The sequence below is a fragment of the Chlorocebus sabaeus genome, chromosome 11, assembly GCF_047675955.1.
Source record: "Chlorocebus sabaeus isolate Y175 chromosome 11, mChlSab1.0.hap1, whole genome shotgun sequence".
NCBI lineage: Eukaryota > Metazoa > Chordata > Mammalia > Primates > Cercopithecidae > Chlorocebus > Chlorocebus sabaeus.
The window spans coordinates 49,434,377-49,458,874 of record NC_132914.1 but is presented as its reverse complement, the minus strand read 5'-3'; the positions used below and the strand labels follow the sequence as shown (position 1 = coordinate 49,458,874).

The following is a 24,498-nucleotide window of genomic DNA, read 5'->3' as shown; positions in this document are numbered from 1 at the left end:
CCCCATCTGTTAGGAATCCTTTCTATAATCCAAGGTATGTGAGATGCCCAAGACAGATCTCATGTCACTGAGGGCCCTAATCCCCACCCTCTTTAGTCCCATCATAACCACATTCTAGTTTCTTCTTGGATATTTTAGCAGTGGCTTCACTTTGTTATTCTTAAATATCATGCCTGCTGTTACACAGGATCTGTACGTACTGAACCAAATATCCTTTGCCTAATCATTACGACAAATAAAAATTGTCAAAGGTGAGCAGTAAAGAACATTCAAAACCTTTGGTTCACTACTGCTTTATTCTTTTTTGTAGAGATGGGGAAGAGAAGAACCAAATGATGGGTCATACTGTTTAGATTTTTGTTTGCTAGACTTGAAGAATAACAATACCAACAATAAAAAAACACATTTCTCCAATCACTTGGCTTAGTCTGATCCTCTCTTTTCTCAAGGGCAGAGACTATGCTGTCATCTTGGGTGCCTCTGCGGCACCTCAGGAAGTGGTGTGTGAATGCTCGTTGATGCAACAAATGGCCCAGGCGCAGGCGGGGCGGTCTGGCTCCCCTTCTCTCAGATCTCAGATCAGTGGCTACCAAGCCATCTTTTTTGCCTCCTACTTTAATCCTGACACCTTCCTGTGTAAACCTTCCCCTCGCTTCCCATGATCCTTTTCATGAAAGCTGTCTTCTTCACCTTGGGCTTGTCTTTAATACACACTGCTGCCTCTCTCAGCCTTTTTTCTCCTGCCTCACAAGTCAGTGAAACTTCCCAAGTCACTGTCAAAATCTTTAACACTGAATTTGGGGACTCTCCCTTGTTATGTTTTTTTTTTTTTTGCTTCCAGATTAAGCTTTGATTCCACACCTACATGAATGTGCCCATCTTCTTTAAATATACTTCAGCATTATGCATTCTTCACCTTTCCCTTAAGGAAAGGAAAGTGTATACTGTCTCTAGTCCCTGCTGTCCTCAAGACTATTCAACTAGCAAGCAACTCCCTCACACCACACCCTATCCAGGTGTCCTCAGTTATAACCCGGCTAAAAATAAAAGCAAATGCCAAGATAATTAGTCTCAGCAGTGGAGGAGCCTGTGTGTTCAGGGCCTTGTATGTTTCACTGATTAATAAGCACTTAGGACAATGTGAATATAAATAACCTTTGTACCAGAGATCTGACTCTAAACATTTGCTAATGTCATGGGTTCTCTATATCCAGTAGGCTGTGAAGGGACAGTGAGCGGAGGAATACCACCTCCCTCCCATCCTGGGTAACTGAAAAGCAGAGAACAAGAGATTTGGGGTATTAGGTAAGAGAGGGAAGTTCATTTTAGGGGCTGCAAAAGATGGGTAAACCAGGCAGTGGGGACACATGAGCGGGATAGTGCTAAGTCTACAGAGGATCAGGACATGAACAGGTATGGATTCTAATCCCACAGGCTCAAAGTAGCAGCCCAAAGCACCTTAACAGATCATTATTCTTGGGACCACAGCTTTGTTTTCAGAGCCACTGGGCTTGGGCCTCAGCTTTTCCCACTGGCTTCTCTACACCCTTCCCCAGCCAATCCCTCCTCACACTCTCCCCTGGACCTTACCAGGGCACCACTGCTCAGCAGAATCATGAAGATGATGAAGGTCTCAAACCAGTTGTGCTCCACGATGAGGAAGCAGGTTTTCCGCAGGATCCACCAAGACTTGCCTAGCCCTTCCTCAATGTTGACCTGGCAGCACTTGAACCGCTGGACACAACCTGGCACCAGCGGGAGAGGCAGGTCAGACCGTGGAAACATGCCCCGCCCAGACCTGCCCTCTCCTCCATCTCCCAGGCCCTGCCAGGTGCTGCCCCACCACACAGCCAGGAGGACAGTGGCTGAATCAGAATGCCTGATTCAGAAATGGAGAGGGTGGCAGGGCTGAGGCTATGCTGCAAAGGCTAACGGGGCAAGGCCCTCTGGAGTCAAGAAGATGTCCTACAAAGAAGCAGTGAGAGGGAGGAGAAAAGGGTGGTCAGGAGGCAGGCACAGCCATGACAGAACAGGTCGTACGAAAGGAAGTTTTTGGGCTGATGCCAAGAGAAAATGGACAATGAAAAGTGAGAATAGAAACTTGTTATATACTTGTCAGATACAAATAGGGGAAATAATCTAAGTTTCCTTCAAAATGGCGGGGTGGGGAGCAAAGTTCTTGAAGATAGCCACTGAGCTGCCCCTCGCCCACCACTAGCCCCTGCAGAGCTGTGTCTGTGAGCAACACGAGTGTCCCAAGCCCATCCCCTCCTCGCCCCCTTTCACCTTCTGTGAAGCAGGCGTCTGGATCCAGGTATTCCTCAGGTTGTTCCACAGGGACCTCTTCTACTTCTGGTTTGATATCAATGGTGCTTCCTTCAGAGGAGCTGGTGTCATCTAGTTTCTAGACATGCAAGGAAAAGGGACATCAGGCAGCTCTGCAGCAACATGCCCACTCCACACTGAGAACTCTGCCTCTGGTGGGGATGAGGCGCCAGTTCTGACTCTTCTCTAGAATTCTTACTACAACTCGCGATAAGCAAACCATATCCATGGGCCCTCAAAACTTCTTTCCAGATGGGATATAACATCAAAACCTACTCACGGAAGACAATGACCCACCCAAAGCTAAACGTGGCTATAGGTTGGTTTCAGGGCTATAACTAAGATGAATGGCAGGGAAGTACTCAAGGGATTATTCCAGCCTCTGACCCGGATGATCCAGAAGTGACAGAGGTGGGTCCAGGATCATCTTAGGATTCCACTTCATCTAGGAAAGGCCTAGAATGACACTGGGAGGGTGGAATTAGTTCTCCACGTAAGCTGGTTATTCCAGAATCTCTCTACCAAGCCCATAGCTGAAACAATCCCCAAGGCTGACAGCACCCTGTTTGTTCTCACACAGGATCAAGGCTGTTTCTAGGCTGGGACCTTACATCTTTGCTGCCTTCAGGATCCGATTCGCTGCTAACATCCTCTGTGTTGAGGTTCTCAAAGTCAGACTCCCCCACAGCAATGGGTACCCGCACAGTCAAGTTGGGGTTGTTGATGAAGGACATATGGTCTTCATCAATGATGTACTTCTCCACGCTGCTGCCAATGCCACTGGTTGTGCCATTCCCATTCTTCTGGAAGTCGCCATTCCGGTGGATGTCTGCACCAGTGTGATTGGCGATGCAGTTGGCCTTCTTTTCATACAACTCATCCAGAGGCTTCACCTCATCGGCCTCACGCTGCTTAAAGTGGGCCTGCATGAAGGCATGCACCTTTAGTTTGGTCCAGGCCACACCCTTCTTGATACGGATCACTGAGATCTGGAGGTTGTTCATTTCCCCATCATCATCTGTGGCAGCCAGGTTGTCTGCACTGAAGGAGCTCAGGAGCAAGGCCAGAAACAGGTTCAGCACCTATGCCAGTAGCATTGGAAAAAAAGAACAAATGTAGAAAAGTTATCCACCATACTCAGGGTTGCAAACTGGAAGCCAACGGACTTCACATGACACACTCAAAGAGGCTCTGTTGTGTTCTGTTTGGCCCACGTAGTATTTTAAATACTCATGTTACCGGGTGGGAATGTGTTTGGTTTTGGTTGTAATACAAGGAGTTTAGCACCTCTTTTCTTGGGTCTTTTATAGTTTTTACATACATAAATATGTACCCCAAAATATACTACTTCTCTTATAATTAGAAAAAACGAAGACTGTATCCATTTTGGAAGGAAATTTCCCCAAAATAAAAAGGTGAATATACATTCTTGGGGAGGGTCGCAAAGTGCGTAGATGCCACGTATTCATGAGCAGAGTTCTTAGAGGACCCACGTCAGAAAAAAAAAATTAGGCTTGAAGTGCCATCCACAACAAAATCAAGAAGGTAGGACTGAAATACACTTCATGTCATTGTATTTTAAGAACAAATTTTGTTTTCCTAACGTTTAATCGCTTTAGCAAGACAGTGATGGTGACTTTTATGTTCTTCTGCATAGCCAAAGGTCAAGCCATCAGATACAAGCTTTATTTATTTTTGTTTTCATCTCCTATTTTACTACATTGAACATTAAGATTAATTAATTTATTTTTATTAAGACTTACTTTTTAGGAGTGGGAGAGGTGCTCATTTCTTGATTTATACTTGGTCCTTACTTTGTCATACTTGGGAAGAAGAGTAAGGCATACATTTTAGGAGGAGATAACAGCCATGTGCAGAGTGGGAGGGTGGAAACAATAAATGAACTATAAGTATTCAGATGATCTGCACCATTTGTAGAGTTAAAAAGGAATATGGTTGGTAAAATGGGGGTGAGTTGGAGGGGCCTTTGAAGGCCAGGATGAAGGATCTGAGTTTTATTTAATTAGATCCACTACTGGTTCTTGAGTAAAGGAGTCACAGATGATGACAGAGATTTGAAAAAGTCATTCAGACTAACTACATACAGAGGGGAAGGGCAGAAGTTAGGAGGCTGTTACATGCATGAATTGATAAGGGTCTGGATCAGGCTACAGAAATCCCAAATCTTAGCATGCATTAGAATCTCAGGGAGTGAGGGGTGTGGATGTTTGTTAAAAATATTTCCTTAGCCTACTCTCTAAAGAGATTTGGATTCAGTAGATTTGGTGTAGAGGCTGGGATCTGGCCTTTCTTTGTGAGTGAAACTTGTGTAATGATGATGCAGGAGGTCTTGAGACTACACTTTCATAGAAAGTACTGAACGAATTATAAAAATGCAAAGGAAGGGGCAGATCTTAGATTCTATGAAGAAAGATACCCACAAAAATACTATGAAGAAAGATGCATTTAAGACACATAAGATATTTGCTTGGAATGGAGAGAAAAGAGACAGAAAATACTCCAACGTTATAGGTTCCTAGAAACTAGATGGGCAGAGGGACTACTAAGCAAAGGGGAACCTGAAAAGTGTCATCAGGGGGTAGTGGTAACAGCTGATTTTTGTCAAGTGCTCAGGTATCTGGAGACAGCCATGGGGGGATGTCTTTGAGACAACTAAGAACAGGAGAATGAAGAAAGGGTGACAAAGTCAGGGCTTGGAAATGTTGATCATGCTACATACCAGGAAGCCATTGTTATAGTCACTGAAGTAGTGAGAAGACTAGAGGGATTAGGACTGAGGGAAAGGTGGCTGGGAATGGAGAACAGGAGGAATTAAACATTACAGTAGCTATTTTTTTGCAGGTCAAATCGAAGAACAGAATAGCTGTAGCTGGTTCGGAGGCTGGTGAGTAGGAGTCTTTTACTGTCATGCTTCTCTATGGCAGAAAAAGGAAGAGAACTAATGTGGATGAGCGTGCAAGGGATAGATAAGCTTGTCTTCTTCCAGTCCTCTTTGCCCTACACTTGCAGGCGGGATTGGGGCCCTGATCTGTAAGCTGGTTCTTTCTCAAACTTTAGTGTACATATGACTCACACAAGGATCTTGTTAAAAATGCAGATTCTGATTCAGTAGTTCTGATTTGGGGCCTAGAATTCTGCATTTCTAACACACTCTCAAGTGATCTTGTTGCTTCTAGTCCCCAGATCACACTTTAAGAAACAAGGTGTTAAGATCTGTTGGTGACTCTTCTAAAGACAGAGGTAGAAGAGAGCAGGTGGACAAAGTAAAGCAATAAAGTGATTTGTCATTTATATAAATTAAACTCTAAGACAGTTTAGAGCGGTTGCTCTCAATGGAGGGCAATTTTGCCCCCCGGGGACATCTGGCAGTGTCTGGAGACATTTTTGGTTGTCACAGCTCTGAGGATGCTACTGGCATCTAGTGGGTAGATGCCAGGAGGGATGCTGCTAAATCCTACAATGCACAGGACAGTCCACAACAAAGAATCACCCAGCCCAAGATGTCAATAGCGCCAAAGATGAGAAATTGTGGTTAAGAAACAAGAAGGCTTCTGTAGGTGAAAGGGCACAGACCAGTTGAAGTCTAGGTTCAAATATAAGCCCTATATTTATTTGGGAAAGTCACTTAATTTTGCTGAGTTTGCTTTCCTAACTCTATGAAAAGGGTTGACAAGCTGTGGGTGGGGGTCATGACTAAGTAGGCACTCTGTAAGTATCTGTCTCCTCTCCTTCATTGGTACCTTAGGGTTTCTGGGCCAAGAAAGAATAAAAATCAACAAACATGACAGGCAGTAGGAGGACTAAGCAGTAGAAGGACTTGGGCTTCTGGGCCAAGGGTAGAGTATTCAAGGTGTAGAACAAAAATATCTACAAATTAGTACTAACCACCAAGTTGCCAATCACCATGACCATCATAAATACAATGAGGCACATGGCCTGGCCTGCCACTTCCATGCAGTCCCACATGGTCTCAATCCACTCCCCGCACAACACTCGAAAGACAATGAGGAAGGAATGGAAAAAGTCATGCATGTGCCAGCGAGGGAGTTCACAGTCCTGGTTGATCTTGCAGACACACTCTTTGTAGCTTTTTCCAAAGAGTTGCATCCCCACCACGGCAAAGATGAAGACAATAATGGCCAGCACCAGTGTCAGGTTGCCCAGGGCGCCCACTGAATTTCCAATAATCTTGATTAGCATGTTCAGGGTGGGCCAGGATTTGGCCAATTTGAAGACTCGGAGCTAAGGAAAAAAAAAACCCAAACAAAAAAATAAATGATAATCAATCAATTTTCTTACCACGTGGCTAAAATAAAAACATAAAATTAGTAAGATCAGATTAAATATATTGAGCACCCTTGGAAAATTCCCAGGACTTTCTAAGAGTGTCTCAGACTAAATGGGGAGAAACTAAGACACAAATAAGAGAAAACTAATTAATTTCAGAGTAGTTGAAAAATCTGTAACTAGAAACCAGGAATACTGCCTTATTCCTTTACTTTAGATCTGAGTCAATCTGCTTTTTGAAAACCCACACATGAACATATCTCTTTCCTACTGATCTTTCCTTCACTTCTCACAGGACAAGTGAAAGAAAATGTGATTTGTAGGAAACCAAAAGACTAGTATGGGACAGACAGTTAAAAAAAAATCTGTCTCCTCAAAAAAGCAAACATTAAAAAATTCTAAATATCTATTTTCTTGCCAATAAATAATCAATGGTTGATTAAAAAAAAACCATTGTGATATGCTTGGAATAACTTGGAGGAAAAGCACAACTCTCAAACAGGGGCAGTTCCACAAACATCAGTCATCTTATGAAAAGAGCCTATACTGGCCGGGTGCAGTGGCTCACGCCTGTAATCCTAGCATTTGGGAGGCTGAGGTAGGTGGATCACTTGAGGCCAGGAGTTTGAGACCAGCCTGGCCAACATGGTGAAATGCCGTCTCTAATCAAAAATACAAAAATAGCCAGATGTGGTGGTGCAGGCCTGTAATCCCAGCTATGCGGGAGGCTGAGGCATGAGAATCGCTTGAACCTGGGAGGTGGAGGTGGAGGTGAGGCGAGATCATGCCACTGCACTTCAACCTGGGCAGCAGAATGAGACTACGTCTAAAAAAAAAAAAAAGGAAAGAAAAGAGCCTATACTGTTATTCAAAGGACAGAAATTTTAGTACCTGTCAATCATGAAATATCTATATTCTGTAATAAATAATTACAAGATCTTGGCTAAAAGCCTATTATTTTTTATTTATTTTTGAGACAGAGTCTCACTCTGTCACCCAGGCTGGTGTGCAGTGGCATGATCTCGGCTCACTACAACCTCCACCTCCTGGGTTCAAGTGATTCTCCTGCCTCAGCCTCCCAAGTAGCTGGGATTACAGGCATGCACCACCACGCCCAGTTAATTTTTGTATTTTTAGTAGAGATGGGGTTTTACCATGTTGGCCAGGTTGGTCTCAAACTCCTGACCTCAAGTGATGCACCTGCCTTGGCCTCCTAAAGTGCTGGGATTACAGGTGTGAGCCACCGCACCTGGCCCAGCCTGAGAATTAGAATACATAAAGGCTATGGCAGTGTGGCCAATAAAATTATAATTATGAGATCATCATTAGATGTCATAAACTAACAAATAACTAACATAGAATGTAATAGGAATTTTGGTAGAAGGCAATTGCACAATTTGAACTTTTTTTTTTTTTTTTAATTGAAAAGTTGTCTTATCAGAGAGTTCAAGATTTACCAGGTGTTACCCTACATGCATACATCTGGGCCACTCATGTTGTTTTTACCGAGTGGCTTTTAATTTAAGAATGCAAGTTCTAAGGCTACTCTCAATCCTTTCTGTTGTCACCTAGATAATAACTATTCTCAAAAAAGTCCACTGTGGACTGGATTCTAAACAAAGAGTAGTAAACAGAGGTTTCAGAAATTTGGCAGTTATTTGTAACTTGGACTGAGTGAAATCTCTGTTTTACAAATAGTTTCACTTTTTCCAATTCTCTTTCTTAGAACTGCTGAATATTTCAGTGAAGAAACCTTAAATATTCTCAGTTGCAAGTGCTTATTTTCCCAACAGGGAGTGAAAAACCCAAGCCAATTCGAATGCCAAGGAAGCAGCAGTGGCCTTTGTCTGAGTGGGATGCCCCCATGGTAACTCAGTTTCTCAGAGGAGTTAATCAGGATATCACTTACGCTTATGTTTATGGGTAGCTGTCTTGAAGATACTATTAACTATTCTTTCAGAGTCATTGTAGTAACTTAAACACTAACTTCTTCAAATACATTAATACAAACTCCTTTTTAGCTAATGATAGGGAAAGTAAAGCCAATGTTCAACAACTAATTTCAATATAATACAGATGTTCCTTGACTTATGATGGGGTTATGTCCCAATAAACCCATTGTAAGTTGAAACTGCTGTAAGTAAAAAATGCATTTAATATACGTAACCTACTGAACATCACATCTTAGCCTAGTCTGCCTTAAACATGTTCTGAAAGCTTACATTAGCCTACAGTTGGCCAAAATCATCTAACACAAAGCCCATTTTATAATAAATTATAGAATATCTCATGTCATTTATTGAATACTATACTGAAAGTGAAAAATGGGATGGTTGTATCGGTACTCAAAGTATGGATTCTACTGAACGTGTATTGCTTTTTTGCAGAATGTAAAGCTGAAAAATTTTAAGTTAAGCCATCATAAGTTGGGGACCATCTGTATTAAAAAACATTATTTTATTATCAGTTTTTGGAAGGGCCACCATGATAGAAGAAATGAAGAAAGTAATCTTTGAACAAGGAGAAATTCTTGCCATTTCAAGGAGATGTTCAGATTAAAAAAATAGATTCACTAGCAAACCCAAATTAGGCCTCACATTGGGCTTTGGGAGAGTTCATTTTCATCTAGTGTCTTGGGTCTTATTTTTCACTTATTATCTTAGACATCTCTTAGATTAAGCAGCATTTTCTAAAGAGCTTCTTAAAATTGATTTCTGTTTGCTTCTTGATTTTTAACAACTAACTTCTATATCAGGTATTTTAGGAAAGTTTTCAGTATTTGAGTAGCTGAGCCAAATAACTGGAATTGGGAGTAAAATACAGCAAATATATGTTTTTAAATCATCAAATTAATTTATGCAGAACTCTTTCTGGTAGCTGCAAGATAGGAAATGTTAAAAGAAATTGGAGAAATATAGAATACCAATCGGAAAGATCGCAGCACTGAAAGCCCCTCCACGTCTGCTAGACTCAGTTCCATTAAACTGAGGGAGACAATAAATCCGTCAAAAATGTTCCAACCTTCTTGGAAATAATAGTAGGGATCCATGGCTATGAGCTTTAGAAACATTTCCGCTGTGAAAATTCCAGTGAAAACCTAAATGGGGGATGCGGGGGTAAGAAAAAGAAACAGTAGAAAGAGAATGATTTTATCATTATTTTTAAATACAACATGTCCAAGAAACTCAAGAGTTAACCTTAGTTAAATTCTGCATCTGAAGATATCAATACCTGGATGTCTCATGAGCACCCCACCTGATGCAGGAAAATCTTATTTTCCTCTTGAATGAAGTCCGCAGCCCCAAAGTTCCCATCTTTGTTGCCAGAACCACTCAATTTACACTGTTCAAGAGTGCAGTTGAGAAAATATGCTAAGCAATGGCAATACTACACAAGGCGACTCCTTTCAAAGGGTTAGCAGTCATTTGAATGTATATAATACTTGTGATGTTTGCTTAAAAAAATCACTTGTGTTACAATTAGATTAGAAAACTAAAGTATTAATGCTAATTTGACATTATATGTCTTACCAAACCTAGACATTTGCTGCAAGGTGTAAAAGCATACAACATTGCCAAAATGTGCAAAATACAGGAAATAATATCTATAATCTCACCACCTTGCATACAACTATCATTTTTATGTATTCTCTTTCTGGTTTTTTTTTTTTTTCAAATACACATGGATTTTGACAGAGTTGGAAAATCATAGAATACATAATATCTTGGGTCTGAGTTTTCACTGATCGTAAGTCTATCCATGTTGCTACACAGTTCTCCCAACTCTCACTCTTATTGCCTGTATAAAGTTCTACTGGCGGCTGGGCATGATGGCTCACTCCTGTATAATCCCAAAATTTCTGGTGGTCGAGGCAGGCAGGTAGCGTGAGTCCAGGAGTTTGAGACCAGCCTGGGCAATATGGTGAAAACCCATCTCTACAAAAGATACAAAAATTAGTTGGGCGTGGTGGTGTGTGCCTGTGGTACCAGGGACTCAGGAGGCTGAGGTGAGAGAATCACTTGAGCTTGGGAGGCAGAGGTTGCAGTGAGCCAGCCTGGAGTGCAGTGGATCGTGCCACCACACTCCAGCCCAGGTGACAGAACAAGCCCTATCAAATAAATAAATAATAAATCAACAAATAATGAATAAAATTCTATTGGGTAAATACATCCTCAAAGAATGTTCCTATTGTTGGAGACTTTGGTGCTTCCTTTTGATTTTTTTCAATATGATAATCAATGATATAATAAATGTTTTAGACTATAGCTTATTGTGTGCAAAAATGACATCTTCCCTATGTTACCTGTCTCCCATTTTTCTGCTGACAGAGTGCCTGCACTTTCTGATGCCTTCTGTATCCTGCAGGCCTCAGGAGGTGATATGCAGGATGAAAGTCAAATCCCATGAACGCCAGTTTTGACAAAACCAATACCTTCATTCTAGGCTAACCATATAACATCAGACTCTTACTGAATATTATGTTTTTAGAGGAGAGGACTTATTTTTACAAGAGATTTAAAACTGTCATAATATATTAGTACTTGTAACTACTTGTTTACCAAGTTTCCATATCAAACAGTTTAAGGAAAACTGAAGATACAGTCCGAGGACAAAATTAAAAATAGTAAAAAATACTTAAGATTATAGATGCTGTTTGGAAATATACTGAATTAATGAACAGCAATAAAAAAACAGAATGATGACTGAAATACATCAAAATGGATAAGTGGACTATAGGTTTTTGGTATTCATATGCTTTTCTGTAGTTCCTCATGTTTCTAAATTGAAGATGCAACAGTCTCAAATTGAAACAAAAATTCCACAAAGAGATCCAGTTAAGTAAAATCAAAGTTCATAGTACAAGTTAAGCATCTATAGATGCAACATCCCTCTGAGTGAGTTCAGGGAAAGCAGAGACTGCTCATCCAATCCTGACATACATTTCACCCGTTGTGTAAACTCACTGGAGGTTTCTCCAAGTAGAAATGCTAGCCTGCCTAACACACACTAAGCAGAGACTTGATTTGTTATCCCACTGGTTCCTGGTAAACACACAGGAAGTACTCATGAACAAGCACTGGCTGATTGACCCTGGGATATCTATACTGTGGGAACTCTGGTTCCTAAGGGAAATCAACAATGAAACAGTCATGTGGTGTTGCCTATCACCAGGATGAATGACCCCAGGTATCAGGAATTCTCTGTGACAGAGGTCAGTCACCATGTTGCTTCAACATATGGTGTGTTGCCATCAGTTGGGTGTGTGTCAAAATACATCTGTAACTATTAGCTATGTGAAGGAATTGCTTTTTTAAAAATTGAGAAGAGCAGATTTAAGGTTATCCTATGATGCTCTTGTTTGCACTGTGATATGCTTCTCAAAGAGGAGAAAGGGAAGAATTACATGCAGTGTATCAGTAATTATATATAAGTGTCTGCTATGGCTTGAATGTGTCCCCCAAAGTTCATGTATTAAAACTTAATCCCCAAATGCAATAGTGTTGTTCTCCTGAATGTCATCAAATATTCACTTTAGAATTTATGTTCCTATGCAGCAGTTCTCAAAGGGTAGTTGAGGATCCTTAGAGTCCCTAAGACCCTCTCAGGAGGCACATGGTCCTCTCTTTTCCAACTTCAGAAGTACCCCCCATCTGCGGTTTTGCTTTCTGCAGTTGCAGTTACCTACCATCAACTATAGTCCAAAAATATTAAATAAAAAATTCTAGAAAAACAACTCATAAATTTTAAATTGCATGCTGTTCTGTGTAGCATGATGAACTCTTGAGCTATCCTGCTCTATCCCTCCCAGGACGTGAATTATCCCTTTGTCCAGTGTATCCATGCTGTATAAACTACTTGCCCTTTAGCCACTTAGCAGCCATCTTGGTTATCAGATTCACAAAACACAGTATGGTCATGCATTGCTTAATGACAGGGATATGTTCTGAGAAATGTGTTGTTGGCAATTTAGTCATTGTGTGAACATTACAGAATGTATTTACACAAACCTAGATCTTATATATATATTTTCATTTATATATGTATATTTTTAATATGGAAAACCAAATGTCCCAGCACCTTTACTTAACATCAATCATTTCCCCTACTTGACCTGCAAGGCCAATATCAAATGGCATATAACAAGTTTTTATATATGTTCCATTATAATCTTACGGTATCACTGTCAGACATGCAGTCTGTCATTGACCAAAATGTTGTTATGTGGTACGTGGCTATATACATACACACACACACATATATATACACACACACACACATATATATACACCCACACATATACATACATACATACATATATGTGTATATGTGTGTGTGTGTGTATGGCTTGGTACTATCTGAGGTTTCAGGCATCCACTGGGGGCCTTGGAATGTAACTCCCTTGGATAAGAGAGGACTACTGTACTTATTTGTGTGAGGCAAGCTTTTCTTCCTATACTTTAGCTAAAATAACATATCACAACAGACTGAATGTAGAAGCAGAAAAAGAGAATCTAACTATCTTCTATTAAACCAGACATGAGGCCGGGCACAGTGGCTCACGCCTACAATCCCAGCACTTTGGAATGCCCAGGTGGGTGGATCACTTGAGGTCAGGAGTTCGAGACCAGCCTGGCCAACATGGTGAAACACCGTTTCTACTAAAAACACAAAAATTAGCCAGGCATGGTGGCGGGCAACTATAATCCCAGCTATTCGGGAGGCTGAGGCAGAAGAATCGCTTGAACCCGGGAGGCGGAGGTTGCACTGAGCCGAGATTGTGCTACTGCACTCCAGCCTGGGCGACAGAGTGAGACTCTGCCTCAAAAAATAAACAAGACAGACATGAAAGAGATTTACAAAATGTTGAACGATACCATTCTTCCAGTTTTTCTTAGAAAATATAGTTTCCCCCCACCAATATGTTATTTATGTTCATGTGTAATGGGTGTATTATTGTGATATTTATTTATTTATACATTTATTTATTTTACATATGGGGTCTTGCTATGCTGTCCAGGATAGTCTTGAATTCTTGAGCTCAAGTGATCCTCCCATTTAAGCATCCTGAGTAGCTGGGATTACAGAGATGAGCTGCATGTCTGGTTAATTTTTTTATTTTTGTAGAGATGGGGTCTCACTACGTTGCCCAGGCTAGAGAGCAATGGCTATTCATAGCCTGTATTCCTGGAGGACTTCGGCATCAAATTCCTGGCCTCAAGCTATGCTCCTGCCTCAGCCTCCCAAGTAGCTGGGACTTACCTACCTATATTATTGTAATTCTTTAACTACAAAATGAATGTTTAGAAATGTTCTCAGTTTTAATTTCAAATATGATAAATATCAATAGACATAGCACTTTTATTTAAGAGTATAAAGGAGTCCTGATCTCCTCAGAATATTCTATAAAACAATGGTTCTCTATTCTCTACAAAATACTCTGAATTCACAGTCATCGTATCTTTCTAGTTGGGGTTTTGTTGTGTTTTGTTTTTTTGAGATAGAGTCTTGCTCTGTCGCCCAGGCTGGAGTGTAGTGACATGATCACAGCTCACTGCAGCTTTGAAATTCTAGGCTTGGCCAGGTACAACGGCTCACGCCTGTAATCCCAGCACTTTGGGAGGCCGAGGAGGGCAGATCACGAGGTCAGGAGATTGAGACCATCCTGGCTAACACGGTGAAACCCCGTCTCTACTAAAAATACAAAAAAATTAGCTGGGTGTGGTGGCGGGCGCCTGTAGTCCCAGCTACTCAGGAGGCTGAGGCAGGAGAATGGCATGAACCCAGGAGGCAGAGGTTGCAGTGAGCTGAGATCACGCCACTGCACTCCAGCCTGGGTGACAGAGCGAGACTCTGTCTCAAAAAAAAAAAAAAAAAAAAAAAAAAAAAGAAAAAGAAATTCTAGGCTCAAGTTATCCTCTCGCCTTGGCCTCTCAAAGAGCTGGGATGACAGGCATGAGCCATGCCTAGTCTAGTTTGGACAAGCCTGTGGTCATAGGCCTGATAACTTGTAAAGCCAGGTCACCAAGTAAAGCCTATATAGGGGTATAAGACTGGGGTATATTTCACTCGGCAGTCACTATGGGGTTTGGGAAGGGTCTGGGGAGAAGTCACACACCTCCTTCAGCCCTAATTGCTTATGCAGATAAAATTTAGGCTTATTTGAAAGTGATGAGCCTCTGGCATGTTCCTCTCTTTATGCTCGGAAAAGCGCTTGTCAGCGCCTGTTCTGTAGTAGATCCTTGCCCAAAGTTAGTCAAATTCAATTTGATTAAAAATTCTATGTGTACCGCAATGGAGACATGAAAAAAAAAAAAAAGTGACCATGAAAAATAATGGTTCCTTAGGAACTCAGTCACCAGAATGTAAGTAACTCATCCTGGTTTGCCACTTTTCACACTGAAAATCCTGCATCCTGCATCTCCAGTTAGGGTAATCAACTCGTACCTGTAGACAAGGACTGTCCAGTTTTAAAACTCCAAGGGCTTCCTCAGGCCTCTGCAAATTAAGGTGGTTGGTTACCCAACCAGGAGGGGACAGAACAATAACTAAAAATCATGTGATAAGTATTCAAAAAGAAGTATCCATATGGGGCTACAGAAGCACAGATGAAAGAAAAATTAAAATCTGAAAAGAATTCCTTTTAGCTGAAAATCTAGGTAACCTATAATTAAGAAATGATAACATTCATTTATGTTTGGTGAAGGAGGAAAATAACTTTTGCTTTTTTTCTTTTGCTTAGAATCTGAGAACTTAAACTTACATGTTAGATTAAGCCCTAGCTCTTCTTTCCATCCCCCTCCCTCTGAACCACTCAGTCCTGAAGACTGTAGGTGGGCATGCAGGTAGAGGGAGGCTGACGCCTAGTGCTGGAGCCCCAGGAAGCCCCCCGGCCCAGCAAAGAGAGTCAGACATGGAGGGGAGCGAGGAGATCCATGCAGGGGAGCAGCCTGGCATGGACTGTCAGAGCCTGTGGGCCAAGGAGAGGCATCCGCTTTGGGCGACAGTCCAGGATGGGCAGTTGGAAGTGGTATGAGGAGTGGCTACCCCACACAGGTGTTGAGGCCCAAGTGGGACGGGGGACGTCCACACTTGAGGGGGAGGGGGACTTGGCAGAGAGAGTCAGAGCTTAAGCAAGGTAAAGACAGCATCTCCAGGACAAGATCCCGGAGTGGGCTGAGGAGGGACTCCCCGCAGGGGAAGACTCACAAGGGGTGCCAGAGCCAGGTGAATGGAGGAAGGACTCACGTAGGGGAAGGTCTGATGTAGGGTGTCAGATACTGAGTGGGGTGAGGCAAGTGTCTAAACAGGGAGGTGGACAGTGAGGGTGTGGAGCTCATCAGGGTGAGGAGGGTGTTGCCTAGTTTGGGATAAAGCCATTGAACCAGGTGAGAACTTCCAAGAGTGTTCACATAGACAGGTGGCAGTCTGAGCAGGGTGAGGAGGGGTGGCCTGGTGGGTGGTGTTAAAGTCTGTGCAGGATAAACAGAGCTTCTGTCTCAGGGGAAAGCCTGGTGTGGGGTGAGAAGGATGTCCATGCAGGCGAAGGCCTACTGTGAGGCAACAGGGGCCGAGCAGGGTGGGGAAAATCATGTGTGAGTTGGACTGGTGTGGGTTCCAAGCTGAGAAGTGTGAGGAGGTGTCCACACGGAGGACACGGCTCGGTGCTGAAGGGGTGGGGGTAACCCACAGTCTCTACAGGGTGAGGAGGGTACCCATGCTGTAAGAGGTAACAGTGGCTTTTTGATCAAATAAGTACACCAAAGATAGTGGCAATGAGGTTTCTTATTGTTGGAGGAGTTACAAATACAGAAAGGGAGAAAACTACAAAGAATCTTGCAGTGCTGGATTAGAATTGGAAGTGACAGGATCAACTCATGGTTTTCAATATCCATGGCCAGCTCAATATAAACAGCTCGTCCTGTCCTAAGAGGGTGTGCATGCTGCTCCCATAGCAATATGCATACCTAGATCTCAGATCGTTACCTCTTCCTTATTTTTTTTTTTCCTATTTTGTTTTAGAGATGGGGTCTCACTGTGTTGCTAAGGCTGGTCTCAAACTTTAAGCAATCCTCCTGCCTCAGCTGACACTCAGCCTAGATCTCTACTTGTAAATGCCATTTTTTCACTAAAAGACTCAGGACTTCTTGAGAGATGGCTGATTCCAGCCCCGGGGCAGGAAAAACACAAAAGTATCCTGGAATACCTTGTGGTACCAGAAAGCCAGGAAGTGATGAAGACATGTCAAAGGGATCAGAAGCCAGCTTGAAGGGACTCCCACTGGCCACATCAGAGTAAGTCTAAACATCAAATGGATTATAGCTCAGATAAAAGAGAAAACCATTAATCCATACAGATATAAATAAAGGAAGAAATCAAAATCTGAATGAACAGGAAATTTAAATCACTTCAAACGATCTTCCTCACAAATACCTATTAAGTATACAGTAAGTCCTCACTTAATGTCCTCAATAGGTTCTTGAAAACAGCAACTTTAAGCCACAGGATGTGCTACATGCCACAGGAACTTAACTCTTGTTTATATCAACTGGCCTATGGTAAAACTGGTTTTGTTATACAGTATATCATTTAGCTTAAAGTCACAGTTTCCAAGAATCTAGAACCTACAGAGGATGTTAAGTGGGGACTTACTGTAAATGGAAAAAGCGTAACTTTACAGATGAAAAGCCTGGCAGACACCTCCTTAATCAAGTGATTAAATGCATACCACCAGTAGTGGGACAAATGGAAGCTGTGTGCCAACTGGTAGATACAACGTGAAGAAGATAGCCTCACTTATCTGATACTCCTACCAAAATGCAGAACCTGTGTCTAATCATAAGGAAGCATCGACAAGCCCACATTGAGGGAATTCTACATAACAAATGGCCTGTATTCTTCAAAATGTCAAGACATGAAAGTCAAGGAAAGATGGAGGAACTCCTCCAGGCTGAAGAAAATTAGAGAGATAAGATAGCTACATGTAATGGGGTAATCCTAAAACTGCATCCTTTTGTTATAGAGGATGCCACTGGGATCACTGGCAAAACTTGAATAGGGCCTGAGAATTAGATGGTTGTAATGTATCAGTGTTAATTTCCTGGTTTTGACAATTATACTATGGTTATGTAGGAGAATGTACTCGTGTATAAAAAACACATACTATTTAAGTATTTGGGGGTGATAAGGCTACGTGACAAGGCTTTCATTGTAAAAAAAAAAAAAAGTTTTTTGTACTGTACTTGAAATTTCCCTGTAAGATTCAGAATGTTTAAAAAGTCACCTGATAAACTTATTATTGTATTCAGTTAGTTGCAAAAAAGGCAGGAAAAGAATCATTACATTTATCTACTGTATAACACAAAGGCTGTATAAGTCACACAGCTTCCCTGGGCTTCAACTTCCTCTATAAAACATGCGGATTGGATTGAATTATCTCTAAGGTTCTTCCTATTATTATTTTCTCTTTTGGGGAGGGTAGAAGAGGCAGGGATCTTCAATTTGCAGAAGACTGTTCTCATCTTTCTTTAAAAACATCTTTCTGTATGTCTACAGACAAAGACAACTTAACTCACAATCAGGGCTATAGGAAAAGCCTCACATTCCAACCACAGGACAAGGTCATACTTCATTTCACAACTCAGTCTCATTTTTTTTCCATCCTCTTACTCTCAGATTCAGTCAAAGGCTCTACCTAAATCTCCAAATCTCTGAAAATTCTCCTATTGAATTATACTAACACAGTTCCTAAGATTTATAAGTTCCTAAGATTTATAAGGTACTTTTAGCTATCCCAAAGACTTCTGTATAGGTTCTCATTTTATCTTCCCAACCAATGATGGCATGGTATTATCCTAACTTTACAGATGCGCAACATTTCTGGACAGAAATCAAAGACTTATTTAAGGTTGTACAATATCTAATAGGAACCAAAACCCAAATCTTCTGATTTCTAATTCTGTATTCTTTCTGCCAATCTCCGCGCTCCTGTTGATTGGCAGCAAGGTATATCTTTGAGTTTCTGGTATTGTCCAGAAAACACTCATGAGGTCCAGCACGTACCCAACTTCCTTATTTGGCATCTCCACTCAGTGAATAGACACTTAACATGTCCAAAACAGAACTCTTGATTTTACACATCAAGCCAGTTCCTTTGCAGTCATTCCACTTTTCCCTCAGTTATTCAACCCCCACATCTAGGCACCAGTCTTGGTTTCTTTCCTTTTACCCTCACATCTAGTACAAAGTATGCTAGACCATATACTACCCTCCCTCCCCTCTGCTAATTGTACATTTACTTGCCGTTTGAAAACTCTTGCCACCTAAGAGCTTTCTTATTTTAGAACTTGGTTCTGGGTTGGCTTGTCTCATGGAGTTCCTGAATATTAGCTGTCAACCTTCTCTTATTTCCTCTTTCTTTACTGATGGTTCTGAGCAGTCTTCTGAATACTTACAATTCTAATTTAGGGGTCATCCTAAATCTCTAAATTTTCATTAAAGGAAAAATAACATTATTTGCTAGCCTGGTCTGACTGGAGTTCTAGTGGGGGTAGGTAAAAAAACCTCTCAAAATCCCTTGAAAATCAAAGACTGGTTCTGTAAAAAGCAAGGAAAAGTAAAGATTTTGAGAAAAACAAAGCTCTACAGGGAAAACAGAACCACCAACACCAAACAATAAAAATTATCAAGACATATTTCTCATTATTTAACTCTTGGCTACTAAAATAAAGCTTATATCTATATGATATTGTTGACAGGCTGAAAATTCTGCTTGATGGCCTAGGTACTATATTAGCCAATCACAGCATGTGCCCACCGACAGGCACCTTTCAGAGCCAGTCAAGAGACTTCCTGGACAGTCTGTGGGAGTGTCCCATTTCAAGACTACAGGCATTCCATTGGACTGCACACAAGGGTTTACATCATAGCAGAGAGGCTGGAGCATGTCACTAACCACAGACATGGAGACTGGAAAGACCACAGAATCATCTTGGATGTATACCAGGGAATACAATGGGCTACAAAGGATCTCTTTGCCATATGTTTTCAGAATAAGAAATGAAAATGATATTGTAGTGCTCTAATAGTACAGTAATAGGACTTAAGGTCAAAAGTGTGTGGTGTGTGTGTGTGAGAGAGGGAGACAGAGAGAGCACGCACAAGAAAAACTGGGCAGAAATCACGCTCAAATTATTAATAAACAGTAACAGCCAGATTTGGACATGCCTGTGGTTAACACCTAAGGAATTAGGGGGCCCAGGTGACCTAGGGGATTCTTTCTCACTACTTCTTTACTGTCTATCAAAATTCAATTAACTCCTGATTTTTGTAGTAAAGAAAACACATAATTCTCAAATCACAACTACTTGATTTCAGAATATACACTTTGTAATACAGTTTTTTAAAAAGACATACTTATCTTTATATAATAAATTAAATACATAATTTAAGGTAATACTAAAATAAATTTGGCAAAGATCAACTAATGGCAGAAACTGGATAATGGCCTAGAAGTTGGATTGGAGGTGGAAACCATCCTTGAGTGAAAACTTTCCCATAAATAGTACCCATTTACATAATTAAGGCCTGACAGAGCAGGCAAATCCACAGTTATATGTAGTGTACTACAAGAGCTCCCCTATTTTGTGGTAGTTGCTACTTAAGGTGAAAGGGGAACTGATTTGCTGGAGCAATGCAGGAATCAGTGTGAGAAACAGAATGAGGAAAAAATCCAGAAGTACTTGGCTCAGGCTGCTGAAACCAACCCACTATACCAGGCCTCCCATTCTGTCACCAACATTGGTTTTCTGCCAATAGCTCCTAAATGACGTCTTCAAAGTTCTGCAGAAAGAGGAAAGGGATCACAACAGTGAGCAGAAAAGCAGCTAGTGTCCCGGCATATGTGGAAGCATTTGTCTTCCAATTAACTATTACTTTCTCTTCAAAGAAACTCCAGCTTTCAGTACCAGAAAAAGAAGTCCTATAGGCAAAACACATTCCAATCCTAGTATCAGGAGACAGTGTTCCATCTTACCAGATTTCCTACAGCCAAGACATGTTCAAATTGTGGCGTCATAGGATGGTGCTCCATTGCCATAAACAGTGTATTCAGGACGATGCAGATGGTGATGGCTAAATCCACAAAAGGGTCCATAACTATCAAGTTCACAATCTCTTTCAGTTTTATCCAGTAGGGGTGGCACTCCCAGATCAGGAAAGTGTTGGCAAATTTATACCAGCATGGCGGGCACTTTCTCTGAGACTCTTCCAGTTCTACAGTAAGTAAGAACAAAGATGGCCCCTCAATCACAGCGAGAAAACCAGGGGGACACACTAGTCACTCTCAGCCATTATCACTGTTATTAATATGGAATCAAGGTGGTCTGAGTGCTGACATTCCTAAGGATTTTCCTTCTCTCTAAGGTAGAGAGGAGGCATGATCCATACAAGTCACCTCTCTGTTAATAAAGATCTAGTTATAAATGAAACTCAACCCATCAGTTATGGGAGTAGAGCACAGAGGTCAAGAGCTTGGCCTCTCAGGTCTGACTCCCTGGCCTCAACTGGCTTGAATGCTTACAAGTTGTGTGATACCAGGCAAGGTAACTGACTTCTCTGCTCAGCTGCTTCAGCTGTAAAACAAGGCATCTACTTTACAGGTTACAGGAGTGAATGAGTCCTGTAACCTCATTTTTATGTGAGTTTGACTAAAGATTAAATGAGATGTTAGTGTAAAGCAGTCACCACAGTATCTGGCACAGGGTAAGTCCTCAATAAATGGTAGGTATTCTATTATACACTGTATTATTCAATTATTGTCAGAGAAGTCATCAAAAAGTATGAACTCAAGCCAGACATATTTGAGCTCAAATACTAGCTCAGACACTTGCTAACTGTGGGACCTTGAACAAGTTACTTTGATTTGCTGTGAGAATTAAAGAGCTAAAATATATACAAAGTGCCCCAGAATACCCTGGCAGATAGAAAGTGCCATGAAAATGTTTGCTATTATTATTATCTTCATCAGCAGAACCAGCATCAGCAACCAAGCCACCATGTAAAACACATCTGCTATGTTCTCATAAGAAGTACAAGTTACTGTCTCCACCCTCAACAAGTTTACAGCTCATAGTCAAGTTAGAAATACAAGTCACATTCCTCTCCCCTTTTCACCCTTCCTTCCTTGTTCTGTCTTTCCTGTCTCCTTTCTTGCGCCTTTGCCCTTTCCTGCTCTCATCCTTTGCTTTTCTCTTTCTACAGCTTCTTCCTCTTTCCCTCCCTGGGTCCTCATCTTTTTCCCTTTTTCTTTCTCTCCTTTGTCTTATCTTCTCTTGTCTCTTTTAGAAACAGAACGTGTTATTTTCAAACAAGATCTCACATAATCCCCAATACATAAAATAAACCAGGAATTGCCTTAGATGAAGCAGGAGCCCACTCAGATAGACTTCTTCCTCTCCTGAGGCACTCCCCTAGAATCCCAGGACTCTGATACACACAGACTGAAAAATCACTGGACTAGATGATCTCAAAGGTCATTTCCAAAGCAAAGATTCAAAAGAATGATCAGATATCAAAGACAGACACTCAACTGGCAGTTACAACAATCTAGGTATGAAGCCTTACATAAGAAAGCTCTCCTCAAATTAAGCATGAAATACAACTGTCAGGATTACAAAATTCCAAGGACCCTGAGCTAAGAGGATGTTTTTTAAGAGGTGAACTTTGAAAACCTGTCAGAATGTGAGGTTCTACCGGGTTGGCTGTAACAGCTACTCTCTCCCTGCCCAATTCTGCTGACACTATCAAATCATTTAAGGAAAAAAAAAAAAAATTCCCTAACATTTCACCAAAACCAAGATGGCTGCCTTAAATTAGCCTACGTTCCCTTTTCCAACCAGCTGGATGGCAATGCTTTATTTTAGACAAGGTGGTTTTGGCTGAGTTTCTGATTGGCTCCCTGGTTGCTAAGAAAATGGTTGCCTTGGTTTTTCAGATTTAAGGACCCCTGTAAGCGCCACGTGGGAGGCTGCGTGGGAAAGGAAGTCTGTGAGGAAAATCTGCTGCGGCATCTTCCTCAGAGAACTCCCTCCCTTCCTAAGGTAAATATAGTTTTCACCCCCAAAAAAGAAAATGACAAGGTTCTCTTATTTCCATAAATTCTTACAGTACATATTTGGAAATTTAGTTCCGTTCCCTTTTTTATCTCCTCCCTTCTCCAAATGACTGCTGCTCATTGGCACGTGGAGGTTGAAGCTGCGACTGTTCACATTTATGACAGTTGACACAATTGTAATGTTTTAAAATGAACTAGGTCTTGAGTCTTGCCACACAGAAAAAGGGGTTTTCCTGCCCTACAGGGCACCAGGAAAATTCCTCGAGGGATACCAGACATCTCTTAGCCACGTTTACTGAGAAGGGAAGATCCTCAGGATAATCTTTCACTCCGACAAAAAGTAAGACAATGTGGAACTTCAGGAGCTAGAAAAGATCATTTGGGGAATAAGAAGGCTTATCAAGTGACTTATGACTTTGCAAACTGTTACGGGTTCCACATGCCTGGAATGGCCCAGTATTTGGCTTGGGGGAATGGGTTAACATTTAGGATCGAGATGTCCAAATGTTTGTGGGGTTTCTCTTACTTTGCTTTTGGACATTTTCAGTGAGGTTACTCTAGGTCTCAACCTCAGGGGTACTGGGAATTGTTTTCAGAGAGGACCTCACAATTTCACCAAGATAATGGCTTTGGTAGACCATGAAGTTTCTGAAGGCAGGAGCTTCTTTCAACTCAATTCAACAACTTTTAAGCACCTGCAATGTGCTAGGCACCGAGGATACACTGATGAAGAGCTCCCACCCTCACTAAGGTTACTGCCACACAGGAAAGGCTGATATCAGCCAAGTAACTATACTGACATTTGATGCTTGTCAGATGAATAAAGGAATACACAAATAGTGGCAGAAACAGCTATGGCCAGTTACCTCTAGGGGAGTTTTTGGAATTGTTTTACCTGAGAATCAATAATGTCAAGTACTTCCTTGATATTGCAAATCAATGTCAGGTACATCACTACCTCTTTCTTACTTCACCACGATCTCCCCTTCTCCCACAGCTTTACTGCTTTGAGGAGTGAGACTACACTACTCTACCTACACCCCACGCCCAGTCCTCTGAAATATCCCCAAAGCTTATAGCTCTGCTAGTGGTGAACTCTACTAAATGTACTGGATCCTGGTAAGCATGTTTGCAGTAGGATGGGGTGGGGCAGAACAGGCAGGGTTTTCTAATTATTGACAGGATTCTGGAATTCTCCACTGTGGTTTCTAAACTATTAGGTATGTCGTAGCCTGCCTCTTGGGTTTTAAATAATAATTATTTTAATCCTTGGATTAAAATAATGTCAAAGTTTCCTCACTGAAAGTCTGAGAGCAAGAACTACAATTCATTCAATGCTGGCTTTCAATGCTGTAGCAAGCATTAAATACAGAGGGGCCAATGGTTAAACAGGCATGGATGCTTCATTCCCTCTTACGTTATTCTGGTCAGCCATTCATCGATCTTTGCTTACAGCAGTTCTGTCCCATCAGCTTCAGCAAAAGGGTCAAATACAAGGGGAGAGGATAGGAGGAATGCCTGAGCAAGAAATGGCAGGACAGGTACAACTATGTGAACATCAGGGCTTAGGAAAGAGGACAAAGAACTGGAATAACATCTTCCCACTCAGGAACACAGCTACATCTGTCTCTGTCTCCTGAGCTATCCTTACACCTTTTTTTTTTTTAATGTGTGTGATGGTGGGTAGAGGGTGGAGAATAAGCACAGCAGGACAGAAAGAGAAAGAACAGGGAGAAGAGGGAGAAAAGAGAATT

The 24,498-nt window shown here is 41.5% G+C and overlaps 1 protein-coding gene across 8 annotated transcripts in view; it reads right to left on the bottom strand.

The window, feature by feature from the left end:
* SCN8A (sodium voltage-gated channel alpha subunit 8) overlaps nucleotides 1-24,498 on the bottom strand; it is a 215,280-nt gene that overhangs the window by 40,117 nt on the left and 150,665 nt on the right. For all 8 annotated transcript variants that reach the window (XM_073020751.1, XM_073020752.1, XM_073020754.1 and 5 more), the window contains exons 14-19: nucleotides 20,666-20,904; nucleotides 9,557-9,730; nucleotides 6,232-6,588; nucleotides 2,937-3,407; nucleotides 2,287-2,404; nucleotides 1,591-1,745 (exon numbers count right to left, since the gene is read on the bottom strand). In XM_073020751.1, coding sequence (XP_072876852.1) covers nucleotides 1,591-1,745; nucleotides 2,287-2,404; nucleotides 2,937-3,407; nucleotides 6,232-6,588; nucleotides 9,557-9,730; nucleotides 20,666-20,904 — 1,514 coding nt within the window. The remainder of the gene's footprint in view (nucleotides 1-1,590; nucleotides 1,746-2,286; nucleotides 2,405-2,936; nucleotides 3,408-6,231; nucleotides 6,589-9,556; nucleotides 9,731-20,665; nucleotides 20,905-24,498) is intronic.